The sequence below is a fragment of the Aythya ferina genome (genome assembly GCF_964211825.1).
Source record: "Aythya ferina genome assembly, chromosome: 19".
In the NCBI taxonomy this organism is placed as follows: Eukaryota; Metazoa; Chordata; class Aves; order Anseriformes; family Anatidae; genus Aythya; species Aythya ferina.
Genome location: NC_140309.1, coordinates 1949370 through 1966599, shown reverse-complemented (window position 1 = coordinate 1966599; position 17230 = coordinate 1949370). Strand labels below are relative to the sequence as shown.

Below are 17230 nucleotides of genomic sequence, written 5' to 3'. Positions count from 1 at the left end.
TGCCCGCGGGCCCGCTGTGGGCAGCGGCGCTTCCTGGCGGCTGCGGGGGCGAGAGAGACGCTCCGCGGGCGAGGCCGGGGCCGGCAAACGGGCTCGGCCCGTCGGGGGACCCGTGCCCGGGGCCGCGGCAGGAGGAGGCCGGGCCGAGCCGGGGATGGCACCGCGGGGTCCTCCGCCACCTGGTGGATTTATCTGCTGGGGCTTCACCCGGTTGCTGATTGAATTTTTCAGTACCCGTAGTGTCCTGGGGCGGAATTTCGCGCCCGGAGTCTGTGTGAGGAGCGGCTGCTCTGAACTGCCAGCTGCTCGCGTGTATTGCCCCGCGGTTGTACTGAATGCACTGAATATTCATTTAGTGTTCATCTTTTCCAAGTGACTTGTGACCTTTCTCCTGTATTCCTCCAGCCACTATTTTGTTTCTGTACTGGTGGGTTCTAGCCTCTTTCATTACTCAGCGTTGATCATCTTTGTCTCCTTTCTTTGTACATTTTCTCTACTGTTTTTGTGCTGGGGGAAGCACTGCAGCATGCAGTATCCCAGACGCTGTCACTGATTTATAGAGTGACATATAGAGTTTTCTCTCCCTTTCCTAATACATCTCTTTGCCTTTTTGTGTAAGCTTTGCATTCTATTAAAACATCATTTCTGTAACGCCACACTGTAATCTCCCAGTGTCATGAGACTCTTTTCACCGTTTGTGTCAATGCAGCATCAGTTCTTGGGCAGCACAGTTCCTGCTGCCTCTCCATTAGTCTTCTCATTTTTACCAAATATTTACCTGAGAGAAAACCTTCCCCCATCCTTTGGTGGCTTAGTGTCTGCAGAAACCTTTAAAAGGACTGTAGCAGAGTACCCAAGCAAACTGTACCTACTGATCCTCACCCATTTTATAGATTTGGGAGTGTAGGAGGAAGTTTTCTTATTTATTTATTTATTTATTTATTTTTTAAGTATAGATTTGTTTGTTTTAAATACTTGCTTAATCTTTGTTTCCTATGGGTTTGCCAGGAACAGATGTCAAATGTGCTAGTCTCTTTTTTCCCAGATCACCACTGAAATACTTTTAAAACTTGATATTTTACCAGCAATTTTTATTAAGGCAGTGTCAGAGAAGTGAATCAGTACATGTCCTTACTCAGTTACTACTGAAATGAGAGATTCAGTTTATGCACTCTTGGTTGAATTTTGTCTAATCTTGGTGATTTGTTACTGTTTACTTTACTGGTCTCCACATTTCTTCTATCAGACAGTTCAGTTTGATACAGATCCTCAGTTCTGTTCCTCACAGTTTGAGATTTCTGCCATGGTGAGCCCTCACCGCCTAAACTCTTCCGTGATGGGGATGGACGTACAGGCTTGTCTGTCTTTTTTTTTTTTTTGGTCCTGCTCTGCTGTTATCATCCTTGGACAGCCGTTCTGTACCTTGACGTTAAATTGATCCTCCAGATTCTGTCAGATTCTTCTCATGAGAGAGAACATGCATTTTATCCTTTCTCACATCTGCTCTTCATTTCTCTGATTCAGGGGAGTCTGTCCTCATTGTCAAAAGATTTTCTCTCTCAAAAATAACAAGAAGACTAAGTCTGATAGCAGTAATTAGCAGGGAGTAAGGAACTATTGCCAGTCTCACAGCTGAAACTGTAGCACAGAACACCCTGGGCTCAGTGGGCTGTGTTCATGTGGGCACAGTGGTGCAGCATTGAGAGTGAAGTTACCCCTTGGGGCAGTAATCCCAGTTACTGCAGTTAAAATAAATAATTTCACTCTTCTGTCTCTCTCCCTGGCACAGTGCATCAGGGCTGTATTCCGTGACTTTTAAAGAACTTCCTCAGGATGTAAAGAACAAGCTTTGTTTCTAACTGTCATTGGAAAATCCCTTTTCTCTGTTTTCCTGCTGATTTCTCTACTTCTTTAGGGTTTAGAAGTGATGCTTATCTCTGTAAAGTCCAATCATAACTTAAGAGGGATTTCTCTCATTGACAGTGCCAGCTTAAACAGCCTCCTGTCCCCCACTGCATGTCCCCACTACCCCTTCAGTTGTACTGCTGCAGTGAAGTGTTAGGGACTAGAGAACAGATCAGAGTTAAAAATGGCCTAGCAAACACAGCCTTCCTTCCATCTTTTTCTGTAACCTGCATCAGTTTTCTGGTCCAGCTCTGTGTGGTATTGTGCAGAGCTGCCCTGGAACAGCTGAGGGAAGGGACCACAGCTAAATCACGGAACATGATTTAGGGGCAGGATTGCAGTGATGCCTCCTGGATGCCAAGGACAGAGCTTTCTAGACAGCCTACAACATTTTTAATTTACCTTATTGCTTGCTTCAAACATTCTGGTCATTTGCCAAAGCACGGATACTTCTGTGCCTGTTGTATGCTTGACTTAAACCAATACATCCTGGATGTCTCATCAGCTGTGCAGCCCCACCGTGCTGTCTCAATTGGCTCCGCCAATGTAGGTGCACACTGTGGATAGCTTCGAGGGTGGAAAGCAGCTTTTCTCTGGTTATTTTTAACTGTTTTGCTGAACAGAATACTTACACCTGAATTCACTGAGCATCTTCCAGGCTCTGCCGTGAATGAGGTGGCACAGCTCGAAATCACAGCTCTCTTCATGGTGTGTGCCAGTCTCATTTACCAGTTGTCTGATATGGTGATGAGTCTGGGTTCTGCAGAAAAATAGCAGTATATAATAGCAGCCACAATAGCATGTGGCTGGGGGGATTGTCTTTGTTCTTGGGAGGAAATTAGGTCCAAGCAGGCAAATTTAATTTTCTAAATTTTGTAGGTTGGCTGTAATTAGGAATTTCATCATTTTATTTATAATTTTAATGAGAAATGTTTACAAGCAAGCAGATTTGCTTTGTATATTTGTTTGTGAGAGGATGGCTTGTTAAGCATAGTGCATGTTACTGGTACAGTAGGTATCAAACCTTAGGTGATATCCACTAGCGTTTCTTGGGACGTCACTTCATTAAAGCTGACTAAAGTGCAATGTTTTCAGTTTGTGAGGAAGCAAAATTTTTGTGGGGGTGGGGAAAATATAGATTTGAAACTTAGTATGTGCCAGATAGTTTAAAAATAAAAATCTCAACATGTGGGTATCCCAGAGCTAAATATTAGCTGAAAGCCTTTCAAGTTCCAAGTGAGACTGAGGGGTTTAGTTAGTTACCTTAGTCCCAAAGGACGGTTCCACTGGCAAAAATAATGTTTTTACAAAACATTTGAAGGCTTCTGAGTGCTGGGGCTTGTAAGGCACCATGGCCTGGGTAGAGGATCTCAGGATTTCCAGCCACTGGTTGGGTCTTGATCTGCCAGACCAATGTCACCCTTGTTCCAGGGGTGCTAATATCTGTGAGCCTTGCTGCGGGATGGTGGTTTCAGGATTTTTCCTATTTCAAGCACCAGCTCTGTAGCAGAAAATCTGAAAGCTTTGATAGCCCAGGCTTGTAGTCTCATAGTTTCCTGGGTTTCAGCAGTGGAGCCACGAATATAGTTGTATTTAAAACCAGAGTTTCAAGTCTGAAATAGATAAGAGACAGCAGGTGTAGTGCTGGGATATTCTCTTAATAACTGACTATAAAGGGAGCTCAGACTTAATAGCATAGATCTGTCACAGATCCCTCAGACTGTAGATGCTCAAAGTGAAATGAGAAATTCCAGTTCTGATGGCAGACAGATGAAGGTTAGAGGCTGAGATGGAGTCACAAAGTCCTCCTGCTTCTTCACCGTACAAGTTGGATTTGATGATCGCAATCTCCTGTCCCTAAAACCATTTATCAAAAACAACTTTAAATTCAATATTTAAATGTTGCCCTCTTTCTTCAGTGTACCTCACACCTTACCCTCCTGTCAGGGATTACTCTGACCAGACAATGCCAGGTCAGATATCAGTTGAGAGTGAAAATTTAGAGGATTAAAGGTGTGTTTGTAGCCCAAATTAAAGGGTATTCCGTTAGAAACTTGTGCACAAAACAGGTAAAAAACAAACAAACAAACAAAAAGAAAACAGCTTAGAAATTCCTGAGGTGTGTAATAAAGTCGCTTGTGAAACTTTGTCACTAGGCCATAAATAATAGATTTTTTCCTGTGTTTATTAGTAGTTCTTCTGAAGTTGTTTTTGACTGATTTTCTTGTATTCTGAGATCTTCACTGATTTCTACTTTCTCAAGTTTATGAGGGTTTTGTCCTCCCATCTGACCATCTTCCTGCTGTGTTTATTGCTTTGGAGAAGGCCATGGAAGGTGTTGCTGATGCCTCTCATTGAAACTTCAGATGAGGCACGAAGGGGAGCTCAAACCTGAGAACTTCCTTGAATCCACCATTGCAGATGGGTGGTTTAGTCAAGCTGGTCTGAGTGGCACTGGGCTCCAGAACCTGTCCAACACGTTTCTCTGTGGTAGCTGACTGGTCCCTGATGTGACATCAACCTTTCTAATCATAAATTCTGGAGAAGGTCAGAAGTTTTCATGTGGGATGTTTCTGTCTTAGGTGGTACGGCCAGGAGAGCGTCTTCTCCCTTAGCACATGTGTTGTGAGGTGGGCTCTGTTCTCCTGAGCTCTCTGATATCTTGCTTGCTTTCCAGGTGGAACCAGGTGTGCTACCATTGGGCATTGCCTCTGAAGGACATGAAAATTTCCCTCCTAGAAATGCAATAACAGACCCAGAGAGCAGCCAACAGATTCAGCAGCTGGTGAGTTGTTGCCCTGTCTGTGGGTGCAAGAGGGGTCTGTGCGTATTGGCACTTCCCTTCCAGAATAAAACCAGTCTGGTTTTAGGTGAAGGAGTGCACTGCTTTCTTGTGGTTTTCACCCATAGGATCCAGGCAGAGGTTTGGGGGACTGAAGTCTTTTGTAGGCACAACCTGCAAAGGCTATCTCTGCATTGAGAGTGCTTCTGGGAGACATCTCCTGGTATTGTGCTGCATCTTATGTGAGCTGGTGGGGGAATGTATCAGACTAAAATGAGAGGAAACGATGCCAATAGATTCTGTGATATGTTTAGTTTAGTCTTATCTGAACTGGGAAACAGATGTGACTAACTTGGGACAGATGTTGTGAGGAATATGGCCCTTGTGAATTATTCTGGCAAACTAGGACAGTTCACAGTGAAGTTTAGCCATTCTTTTCTATCTGGGGAGCTAAGAGTGATTGCAAGTAACTATAGATAAAGGTACATAACCAGATGATGTCTGCTCTTTGTTAGATGTCAACTGGATTAGAAAAAGAGCTAGTTTAGCACAGCTGTTGTTTCAGGCTGCATATTCTGCACAACTCTTGTATTCTTGTTCCTCACATCTTGTCCTTCATCCTATCCTACACAAATAGGGACAAACTTTGCAGATGGGAAATAGAGCACTGTTTCCAGAAGTTGAAAGGGTTGAGAAAGAGAGGAGTAGCTGTTTTACTTAAAAAGTTTTTTGGTTTACAATGTTATTTGAAAAATCTCCCTAGGTTTATATATTATTTGTGTTTGTAAAAAAGAGTTTTTTTTAAGAAAATGGGAAAAGCTAATATAGCATTGGGTCTGAGAAGCAGAGCCTGAATTTCTTCTGCACTGTAAGAACATGGACTTAGTGATCTATTTATTCTTGTTTTGTACAGGAATTTGAACTCAAGAAAAAGCGCAAAAAATGTGAAAACCTTGAGCATGAAGTGAGGAAAAAACATAAAAGATGCAAAGAACTCGTAAGTGTTCTCATTGCCTAGTGTTGTGAATCTAATGGTAGAATAAGATTTTAGGTTGTTGTGTGGTTGTCTTGGGTTCTGTTTGTTTATTGCAGTAATGAGTTGCCAGTCATCTTCTTAAACAGTGTCAAATTCTGGGCTTCAGCCCTTGGAGCTGGAATTTTTTATTTAGTCTTTCAGCTAGTTGTGGGTTGGATAAAGCTACGTAAATCACTGGATGAAACTCCATAGCCTTTGCAAGTCTGGGGAGATGCTTTCTATTTTCACATGTACTCCAGGCAAGCATCAAAAATTTCTGCATCTTGAGAAAGTAATTGCACATAATTTTCTTGTGCTTCTTATTTTTTGGATGAAACCTTGCCTCTTTTCCATTTCATGGAGGTTTTGCAGGTCATATCACAGCATCCTGATTTCTCCCTTATGTTTCTACCTTGCTGAGCAGCTCTGGTGGTATTAATGACTGCCACAATGTATAGTTTCGTCAAAGGGTGGTGACCCTTTGAATAGTTGTTTTGCCTCTTGCTCAGATGTCATTTCTACATGTCCATGATGCATAGCTCACTGTTTGGGTAAGTATGGAGTGTTTAGGGAATAAGATTGTTGTTATATGTTGTTAGCAGATTTTTGAGATCAAGAAGGGACCAAGTCACCTTGAAAGACTGGGATTGAGACTCTCCACTACAGGGTATTAGCTCTCGGAATATCCAGAAAATGTGAAAATATTTCTTTAAAACTGTGTGGTGTGGGAATGTATGTATGTGTGTGTGTCTCTGTGGAGTCACTTGTAATTATGAAACTCTCAAATTCCTCTGATGCTGTAAGGGCTGTAGGTGGACTAGACTTGCATAACTCAGTAAGTGTCCATGGCTTCCTGCCTGCTCAGAGACATAAAATTCTTCTTCCTCTACTGAAATTTGTAGAGAAGACTGCAGTCTTGAACCAGCAGTGAAACTTGATGAATTGTCGGTAGAGATAGAGTTCTAGACAGAAGTAGACAAGGAAATGTCTTTCTTATTCTGAGGTTTGAGGCTATATAAATGAGAAAAGCAACTTATGAGACCATCTGAGATGAGGCTGGTATCTGCCTGAGCAGTGCTGCACACTGTTACCTTCCACTGCTCAAGCAGTATCCTGCCAGCATCCTGAACCATCAGTCAACAGGAACAGTGGAGTCATGCAGAAAAAGGTGGGGGAGTTAGTCTGAGGACCTTGGAATGGTAACACCTGCTGTTTCTGGACAGGAGATCCAGCTGCAGGAGATACAGAGTGAAAATGCACGACTGGCTGAAGAGAACTTGCAGCTGAATGAGAAGGCTGGATGGGCAGGACAGGTAAAAAGCAGTATTTTTGTTTGTCAGATGGAGCATTACCTTCCGTAAAACTTTCTGAGATGAACTAAGAGTCATCATGTTGCCACCGTGCATAGGTCTTCCAACATATTTAACAATTGTTTGTTCTAATTGGAAGCATTTTTCTTTACTTGGTAATCTGCATTGCAAGTGGTCATCAAGCCATAGTGTGCTACAGAAACAAAATACATTACTGGAACTTCCTATAGTAAGTGGAGGAGGTAAATGCAGTTTCAGCAGGTTATTGTGTCTTTCTGCACAGTTCTCTGTGGTTAATCCCACTATATAGAATTAAAAAAAAAAAAAAAAAAAAAAGCTCTCAGAGCTTGTGTGTTTTGTTTGTATCTCTTCAGTAAATAACCTCTTCTTATCCCAATTCCTTCCCCCCTGCTAAAGAGAACCTAGTAGGAGAAATGGCATGTGCGTGTAAATACGGCAGTATTTGTTCTGAATGGAAGACAGAGGGAGAGGAGGTTGATTTTGGTGTTACAAGTAAGAAGCAGGTCTGTAAAATAGCGTACTATGGAAATAAATTGTCCTCCATTCTTTATATAACAAATACCTATGGCTATATGTGCTAATTGCCAATCCTTTCTCTTCAGGTTGAATCTGAGAATGCTGACCTGAAGTTGCAGGTTGTTTTGGTTACTAAGGAACGGGATTCAGTAATTCAGACAAATCAAGGACTTCAAACCAAGCTGGAGAATCTAGAGCAGGTGTTGAAGGTCAGTAGGCTGGAAGGACTGTCCAGATGCTTAGTGCTGTTTTTGGATGGCACAGGTTGTCTCTTCGCTTTTTTTTTTTTTTTTTTTTTGGTCTGTTCTTTAGATTTGGTGCTTCTGCTGGGGGTTCTGCCATGCAGGATCCTGTGACATGGCCTTCCGAAGGGAGCAGAGGGACGTGGGAAAGGCTGCTGCAGGGATTTGGGTGGAAGGGGAAAATAAGGTGGTCATCACTGATTTTAGGATTCTCTTTGTGTTGCTCTGGCTTGTGGCAAGAATTTCTTACTTTCTTCTCTGTTTAATGATGTGAGATACAGACCATGTTTTGACTCCATGGCTCATGGCAGGACACAGGACATTATTTCAGTAACATTGCCCTTAAACTGTCTGTGAATTGTTCTGCAGCACATGAGAGATGTGGCTGAGCGAAGGCAGCAGCTGGAAGCCGAACACAAGGAAGCGCTGCTAGTCCTGCAGGAGAAACAAGAGGAAGTCAGACGGTTACAGCAGGTATGCAGTGTGTGAGGGATCAGACATCTTATTCTATGAATTCCCAGAAGAGCTGGGACTCCTGCACCTTGTTGCTTGGAGGAGCAATGTATGGAGGAGCTATATGTGAATCTACTAAAGTAACCCAGGGAAGAGTCTCTGTGTTTTGGTGAACTCTGGTACCTGAGCAAATTGAGGGGCTTTTCTCATGAATGATCTCCCACAGCTGTTTGTCCATAGACCAAAGATGCCTTCAGTCTATAATATGTCTTAAAGCTATAATAGTGTCTGTCAGGGTGATGATGATAGTAGAAGTGAGTTTAGGTAGACTGCTTTCTTATTTACTCTGTCTCTTTTTTCTTAGGCACAGGCAGAGGCAAAAAGGGAACATGAAGGAGCAGTACAGCTTCTAGAGGTAAGACAAAATAAAACAAGCTGATTTAGTGGCTGCAGAGTTGGTATCTTTTGTTCTTAATGTCATTTTTTTTGATGCCCTGGATTGTATTAGTTCTTGAGCAAAATGTGATAAAGTATTGACTTGACACAAAATGTTACTGCTGTGTATAATTATTGGTTGTGCTGGCAGAGTGTAGTCACTGAGATGAGAGTTTTGTGTGGTTAAATCCTAACTTGTTCAGTCCTCAAATAGGTTATTTCATTCAGACCGTGCCCAGCAACTCTTTCAGGGATGCATTAAGTAACCAACCTCAGATCTGCCTGCTCCATTTCCAGGGTCATCTGCAGGGAGGAGGAATACTTGTGTCCATGTTATTTGATATATTTTTTTTGTGTGTATAGGTTGAATTGTGTCCTTTGCCTGAAGATAATGAGTGATGACGTTTGAGGCAGTGCCCTTGTCCCATTTGCTAGTCTGAGACCAGTTGTGTGAGTGCTGTGACATCTGCGCAGAATGTGCTTTGCCATGGTGGCAGACAGCTTAATGATGCAGGCTGGCAAATGGGATGAACACTGTTTTGGTTTTGATTTGCACTGTCTCAGTGGTTAAGATGACTTAGGAGAAAACCTTGGCTGTGGATTCCTGGAACTGCAAATGCAAAGCACTAAACCCTGAAACCTGATGTGGTAATTTGGTGGCTGCCTGAGAGTGGGGCTAGGTGTGAAGGCACATGGAGCAGCTTCTGCTCTGTCTGTCCACTGAGGCTTTCTGAGTACTAAAATATCTGAGCAGAGTGCCTCGTTGTACACCTGGACATTGAGATCTCTTATTAATGAGGCTGTGGCCATGTCTATAATGGTGACATACATGTACAGTCGGAGATGGCAGCCTGAATTGCCTATGTTGACCAGTGTGCAACATCTCCGTGGTTGTTAGGAGCCCAGAAGAATTGAGCAAGATGGTAAGTTTTCTTTATCCATAAGATTGTTCCATGTCTGTAAATGGCATCTCCTCTGAGTGGGCATGACCTGTATCTGAACTGGAGATCCTAAGAGTGCTGGGCTCCTAACCAGATGGCACTGAAATTGTTGCAAGATGGGTGAATATTGAAGGGAAGTGATGTTATATGTTGTCCCATTTCCATGTTCTTTCTGGGACGTCTGCAGAGACAGGCTGCAGAGACAGGATCAGGGTTGGTATGTATGCTACTCTTACATCAGTTGGTATTTAGCTGACTTCTTAGCAGCCATTACAGCAAGGGAGGTTTGATACTTGGCAAATGTTTTCTGAACTAATTCATCGAAGGATTGGAGCAGCTTCTCAGGTTTAAAATAGACAGACATCTACCCATGTTGGGGAAAAAGGGAGCAGTTGTTTTTTTCTGTTTGAGTAGCTGGTCATGCTGTTCCACAAGGGCCTCATCAGTTCTTGCTTTCATATTTCTGGTACAGAATTACTTTATAAGTCAGTGACACCAGGTGGCAAAAAGAGAGAGAAACTGTCATTGAAAGCTAGTTTAATGTGGAGCAACAGTTGTTTAAACAACTGAACTATAATCATAGTCCTTCCAGAATATCAGTGTAGGGGCTAGATATGGGGTTGGGATTACTTAACACCTCATATTGTCATTTTAGATGTGTTTGGATTGCTTTTTGATGTAATATTAATGGAGAATGGGTGTGGTCCATTCCTCTTTTGGAAGAGTTCAGTCAGGTGGTTGTCCTAAGTGGAGTCTTCCTCTTTGGAGATGTTCAAAACCCAAGGAGACTGGGTTGTCAGCAGCCTACTTTAGCTGACTCTGCTTTGAGCTGAGGGGATTGGACTAAATGATCTCCAGAGCTGCTTTCCATCTTCAACTACTGTGTAGCTCTGTAATAGGGAAGTGATGGGGATAAGTAGAGGTGTGGGGTCATTTCTGTGTGAGGAAATGCTATGCACAGAATGACCAACTCTGCTTAGAAAGAAAACCTTGGGGGGTATGGTCACGGTGACGAAGGAATTTAGTAGTTTTTCTGATGTGCATGGGACAAAGTGTCAAATGCCTTTTGTACTTCATTGATACCAAAGGCAACAGCCTGCTTTCAAGTATCCAGTGCAGAAATTTGTAGGGAAATGCAGTAAACCTGGCTCAAATTGGCTTGTTTTCCCTGACTTAGGAGCAGGGTGCATGACTGAGCGGTCTGTCTGCTGCTTGAAATTGTGTCAAAGCCACATTCTGAACTGGGCTTTGATTCCCAGCACTCCTTGGTCTCAGACCTGGGGAGTCTGTGCACAAACAATCCATTGTGTGGTAGGTAGGGATGGTTGCAATGTGCTGGGAAAAGAAAGCTTGAAATTTAGCACTTAAACTCATTTGTTCAGATCTTACTGTGATTTGGAGGCCCTCAAAATGTGCATGGCTACCTTGTTCATGCAATTGGTATTGGGGATTTGGCTTTTGTTCAGCAAGCAGACGATTGCATAGAGGTGGGGATCTCTGTATGGGACAAGATGGACACAAAGTTGGTGAGAAACAAATCTCATTCAAACTGAGGGTTGGGTTATCTTTGCAGGTTGTTAATTTTTGGCTAGTGTAACTGCTGATTTGGTTTTATATCTCTTTTTGCTTTTCTCCTTGCTACCAGAGTACTTTGGATTGCATGCAGGTACTACAATAATCCTGTCAAGCAGGACATTCTTCTCCTCTGTCCTGGCTTTGACAGTTGCTTGATATTTCTGTTTTAACTATACTCTGGAAAAGATTGCAAGAGTGTCACCTTTAAGAAATAAATATAATTAAAGAAGCTGCCACTAGGAGTTTGATAGAGCAGCTGCTTTTCTGTTTAAATGCTTTGCTTTCTCAACCAATTAGAATTTTGAGCTTTTATTGGACTTTTCCATATCTTTCAAATTTGTCCAACTGTGCACCTTCTCCATACATCACATACAAGGTCCTTGTCTTTGACCTTGTATGTCAACACAAGACAAGGTCTTTGGGCAACTACTTGCAGTCCAAGAGGAAGGCATTTCCTTCAAAACCAAAAGCAATGGCAACAACATTGCAAGCGAAAGAGTCATAAAGAATAATACCTGCTGGCTTTGTAATTGGTTGGAAGACAGGAAGCAGAGATTGTGAATAGTAATTTTTACAGAAGAGGTAGTAATTAGTGAAGTATTATAGTCTGGGAGCTGTGCTGGTTGGCGTATTGACAAAAGATTTGGAATAAGGGTTTCTACTGAAGTGATGGAGTTTGTACCTGACAGAGAACAGATTTTGGCAGTCACCTTCAAATCTGACTGCAAAAATCAGTGAGAAGGTCTCGTGGGTAGTGGGGAGATCAATGACAGCACTGATTGGGCAAAGGTATGCCCATGGAGGAGATGCAGCCGTTACCAAAAATGTGTAGCATGGGCTCTCAGTTACCAGTTGTGACAGGAAAGGCAGATTTTGAAGCATCTCTTTTATAAATAAAATGTCATCTCTCTTCATAGTACTGGTCTTAAAGGCAAATACAGTGTTGGGAACTTTTAGAACGGGAATTATTTTCTTTTCCGAAGAAAGCCTGAGGACATCAGGGTATGCCCACTTTCTGTAGAAGTAGCACCCACATCTATGTGGAGTTACAGATGTTCCTTTAATCCCAATGTTAAGTTTGGAGTTAGTCCTGCTTTGAGCAAGAGGTTGGACTGCAAACCTCCAGAGTCCTCTTACACCTAAATCATGATTCTCTGATCCCCAAAACAGGTAGCAGAAGATATGGAGAAAGGTAGCAAAGGATGTCTGGATGGGGGAACATCCTTTGCAGGAGGAGAATTGTAACAAAGCAGCCAAAGAGAGTATCTAAGAGGACAGGGCTGAGCTGGTAGTGGTTAGGTCTAGCTCAGTGAGGGAAATTGTTTCCTGAAATTGGTGGTCAGTTCCTGAATTGGTCAACGTGATCCCTCCAAGCACTGCTCCCTGCTCTTGCAGCCTTTTCTGGTAATCCCACTATTCAGTCTCAGGTTGGTGTGTGGCTCATCTTTCTTCCCCTTTTGGGATAAGCATAGATGCATAGACACAAAAGACTTCTGTCTCTTCTGTGTCTGGGGCTTGGTTCTTGCTCGTTCTCTGCAGCTCTTGACCTTGTCCGTGGGTTCCTCTTCCTTATCCCGCAGCTTCCTAGCACTGCCCTGGAAACATGCTGCTTGCCTAGCTACATGCGAACCTCTGTGAGTAGCCTGCTAAGAGGCACATGTATTGTGTTGCGGAGGAATCCTGTACAACATGACCTCAGTGACAGGGGGTTGACTGAGCAAGCAGAGAATTGCAGACGCTTCTGAAAGTTGCTTGTGGCGTGTAATAATCTCTTTCATTACAGGGACAGTTACTCCTTGCCACACTTCAGACTTCACCAGGCTTCACTTGAAGACTGAGAATTCCTAGCTACTTGACAGGAAACAAATTATAAAACTGACAAGTTTAAAACACGTGTTTTATTCTAAAATAAAAATGAATGTACACTTGGAAATTGGTAAGGAGTGGGACAGAAAGATTTTGCAGTACTCTGAGACCAGAAAGAAAGATTTATCCAGGTCAAAACTGTTACTTTTAGAGCTTCTTAGAAACAGACTTTCTGTCTCCTAGAGCATTTCAAAAGCATGATTTAATTTTTGAGTTGGAAGGAGAAAAAGACATTTCAAAAACGTTTCATAGAATGAAAAATTTTGAAGAGATTGATTGAGCAAATGTCACCTCGCACAGAGCCTGTGCCTCAGCCAGATGCACTGATGCCAAATGAAATATCTTCTGCGTGATCTCAGTTGAAGAATTTGTGATGAGAAATTTGCATCTAGCACCAATACTGTGTGTCTTCTTATTACTTGAAGGGCATGAGCAAGGTCTACACAGGAAAACTGTCTAGGAAGCCACACTAAGCTACTACATGGTGGCAAGAGAGAGGAGAGAGAAAGGAGCAGTTGTGCTCTCCTGGGAATATGCCTGCAGCTAGGGAGGGTGTGGGGATGTGTAAGGACAGCCAAGACTTGGCAATATTTTGGAATGGGAAGATATAGAGATGGTAGAAAGAAAACACTATAAAAAAGATAAAAATGCTTACCTAGCAGTGTAGTCTTAAGCTGAAGGAATGAGTATTTCTCATACTTTGCACAGTATTTCCCCAATGTTCCCCTGCATATCATCCCGTTGCGATGCAGCTTTCTTGTACTCAGCATGCATTTTCATGGAGCAAGTCATCCCTATAGGACCTGGTGGCAAACCCTGTGGGCTGCCGGCATCACGCCAACATTCTGCAGCACAGGCCACGGTGATAGTGCTCTGTGCCCTTCCCAGTGTCTGGAAGTCATGCCCAGAACAGCTTGTGGGGAGGCCGTGGTAAGGTTGTGGGAGCTTCCTGGAGCTTCTGGGGTGATGGAGGAAATAGAGCACTGGGAGAGCAATTCCTTTTGCAGACATGATATTAATGCCCTAAGAAACGTGCAAAGCTATCTCAGCCTTTTTCTTTCCAAAACTTACTTATCTTTGACTCATCACATCCTTTCTTGTGCAAGTCTTGGATAGGACATTAATGTTCAAACTCAACATTTCAGGGATAATTCCTAATTGATCTTGTAGTCAGTCTCCTAACAGATAAGGAGTCTCAGGTTTTCGAAGACACTCTAGGTGCAGAGCTTCCAATTGCTATTGACCATTCCTGGGCAGGGCATACAGTTAGGTCTTTGCAGTCTGAGACCCACTCAGTTTCTGAAGAGTTGTAGCAAAGACAAATGCTATTTGGAGCCTCAGTGATGATTTTAATGTAGGTTTGTGCCTCATCTTGTGTCTCTCCTGTCAGGCCCGGGTGAAAGATCTAGAAGACCAGTGCCGCAATCAAACAGAGCAGTTCAGCCTCCTGTCTCAGGAACTCAAACAATTCCGACTTCAAACAGGAAAAATTGACCTTCTCACCTCTACACTGGTGACTTCTGAGCTTCCTCTTGCACTGTGCAGCTCTAGCCCACAGCTCCACTGGGAGAAAGGTAATTGCTGGAGATGCCTGGCCTGTGGTTGTTTTGATAAATGTGTCATTATTTGTGTAAGTGGAAAGGTGTAAAGAAAATAATGCAAATGTGTTTTGGGGATCTCGGTCTGTATCAGCTTCTGGGATCTCAGTCTGTATCTCTCTTTCTCTCGTAAATAACCAAAATTCATTTTGTAGTCACGGAGACAACTTGGTGCTTCTCTGACCAAATAGAGTGCAGGGTGCCCAGTCTGTTGCACGGTTAAATGAATTGCACTTACTGAGACATGAGCTGCTCTAAAGGGTGTTTGCTCACTGTGATACTCACTTTTGATCTTGTATTCTGACTGCGGCTAAAAGTAATGGATAGGTTATTTTATTGCAGATTCAACTGGTCCTGCATTGCTTACTCATCAAAGCACAAAGAAGGTTCACAATGAAGAGACTGATGAGTTGGAGTCATCACAGCGGGTTCCTGATGCTGCTGTTGGCTCCCCAGTTTCTGCTACTGGTTCTCAGAAACAAGCCAAAAAAGTTGAATCTCAGTCGAGCTCTTCAAAATCAGAATCCATGCAGAACAGTCCAAAATCCTGCCCAACTCCAGAGGTCAGTATGGGAGTCCCCTCTCGGACCTGTCCTTTCTAAGCCAAGAAATGCATTGCAGAGAGCCCTGTATTTCCTGGTGTTGCATTTGTTCCCTCTGGCTGACTGAAGAAAACTGTAGCAAAATGAGAAAACCCGTAGGAAGGTCTTGGATGCCCATGTCTGCAGTGCTCATTTGTGCATATTACTGCAGTTTAGGAAGGAATCAACTGACTAGACAGAGTACTGTGGGCTTGGAGAAGGAGGCAAGTGGGGAGGTCATATGGTAAGAAGTGTGGGGAAGCTCTGGTTAAGCCTCAGCCATGGTTGCAAGCATAAAGTTTACAGACTTACTTTCAGCATGCTGAGGGACTATGCCCAAACTATTTTTGTCCCTAAGCTGTAAATGAGGGACTCAAGCTTCTTTGCTTGTTCTCTTAGGAGTACTAGTTTTACTTGTTCTAATACACCATGATACATAATACACCAAGATGCTGAGTTTGTGCTAGCAAAGGGGTGAAGTTAATAGGCTTTGCCTATTTGTGTCACCAAGATACCATAGATGGCGGTTTCTTCTCTTCCCCAGGAGCTCTTATGTAGTATTACAGGGTTCATTTAAGCAGTCTTTCATACTCACTGATACGACAATTTAGGGTAAGCTAGTGTTGTGAGTGGGGCTGGGTGTGATGGTGTAGGAGGCAGCTCTTGGTCTCTTGGTTCACTGATGTTTACTGAACGGCTAAAACTTTGGAGGCTACATGGAGTGCCACATTATACATGTGGAGGATGTTAAAGTCTTGAGCTACAGAGCCCATTAAGTTGGTGTGCCAAGCAGTGCCCACCACTGTGTAAGGTCTGAGAAGTTGTCATCTTTAGTAATAAAGTGATGGTCACACCTAGAAAGGAACATATATCTGACTACTATCAGTTCTGTGGTGGGAGAAATTACTATTGTTCAGTGTAATTACTGTTCAATGTCTCCCAAAACATCTTCATAGACAAGTTCAGGAAGTGCAGCCTAGATGAGTGGACAGTGAAGCGGATTAACAATTGGCTGGATGGCAGAGCTCAGAGGGTTGCACTCAGTGGTGCAGTCTAGTTGGAGACCTGTAGCTAGTGGTGTCCCCCAGGGGTCAGTACTGGGTCCAGTGCTGTTCAACTTGCCCATCAGCAAGTTCCTTTGTCCTGGATAAAGGAACGGAGGGCACCCTCAGCAGGTTTGCAGATTACACAAAGCTGGGAGGAGTGGCTGATACCCCAGAGGGCTGTGCTGCCATTCAGAGGGACCTCAACAGGCTGGAGGGCTGGGCCAAGAGGAACCTCATGAAGTTCAATGAGGGCATGTGCAGGGCCCTGCACCTAGGGAGGAATAACCCCAAGCACCAGCACAGGCTGGGGGCTGACCTGCTGGAGAGCAGCTCTGCAGAGAGGGACCTGGGAGTCCTGGTGGACAGCAGGCTGACTGGGAGGCAGTAATGTGCCCTTGTGGCCAAGAAGGCTGAGGGGATGCTGGGCTGCATTCAGAAGCGTGTTGCCAGCAGGTCAAGGGAGGTGATCCTGTCCTTCTGCTCAGCCCTGGTGAGGCCACACGTGGAGTGTTGTGCTCAGTTCTGGGCTCCCCAGTACTGGAGGGACGTAGAAGTACCAGAGCTCAGAGGAGGGCTATGAAGGTGATTAGAGGACTGGAGCATCTGTCATACAAGGACAGGCTGAGAGAACTGGGTCTGTTTAGCATGGAGAAGAGGAGACTGAGGGGAGACCTCATCAATGTGTATAAATATCTGAGGGGAGGGTGTCAAGAGGATGGAGCAGGTCTCTTTTCAATTGTGCCCAGTGACAGGACGAGAGGCAACGGGCACAAACTGAAGCACAGGAGGTTCTGGCTCTATATGTGGGGGCACATCTTTACTGGGAGGGTGACAGAGCACTGGGACAGGTTGCCCAGGGAGACTGTGGAGTCTCCTTCTCTGGAGACATTCAAAACCCACCTGGATGCCATTACCATTTGTATTTCATACAGGGTCACAGAGAT

General features: G+C 43.7%; 1 protein-coding gene across 7 annotated transcripts in view; it reads left to right on the top strand.

Moving 5' to 3' along the window:
- Nucleotides 1-17230, top strand: part of TSPOAP1 (TSPO associated protein 1) — a 69543-nt gene that overhangs the window by 21045 nt on the left and 31268 nt on the right. For 6 of the 7 annotated variants that reach the window (XM_084492740.1, XM_084492737.1, XM_084492735.1 and 3 more), the window contains exons 6-14: nt 4583-4690; nt 5601-5684; nt 6926-7015; nt 7636-7758; nt 8161-8265; nt 8609-8659; nt 11266-11286; nt 14452-14635; nt 15002-15222. In XM_084492740.1, coding sequence (XP_084348866.1) covers nt 4583-4690; nt 5601-5684; nt 6926-7015; nt 7636-7758; nt 8161-8265; nt 8609-8659; nt 11266-11286; nt 14452-14635; nt 15002-15222 — 987 coding nt within the window. The remainder of the gene's footprint in view (nt 1-4582; nt 4691-5600; nt 5685-6925; nt 7016-7635; nt 7759-8160; nt 8266-8608; nt 8660-11265; nt 11287-14451; nt 14636-15001; nt 15223-17230) is intronic. The other variant, XM_084492736.1, reaches the window with a different exon arrangement.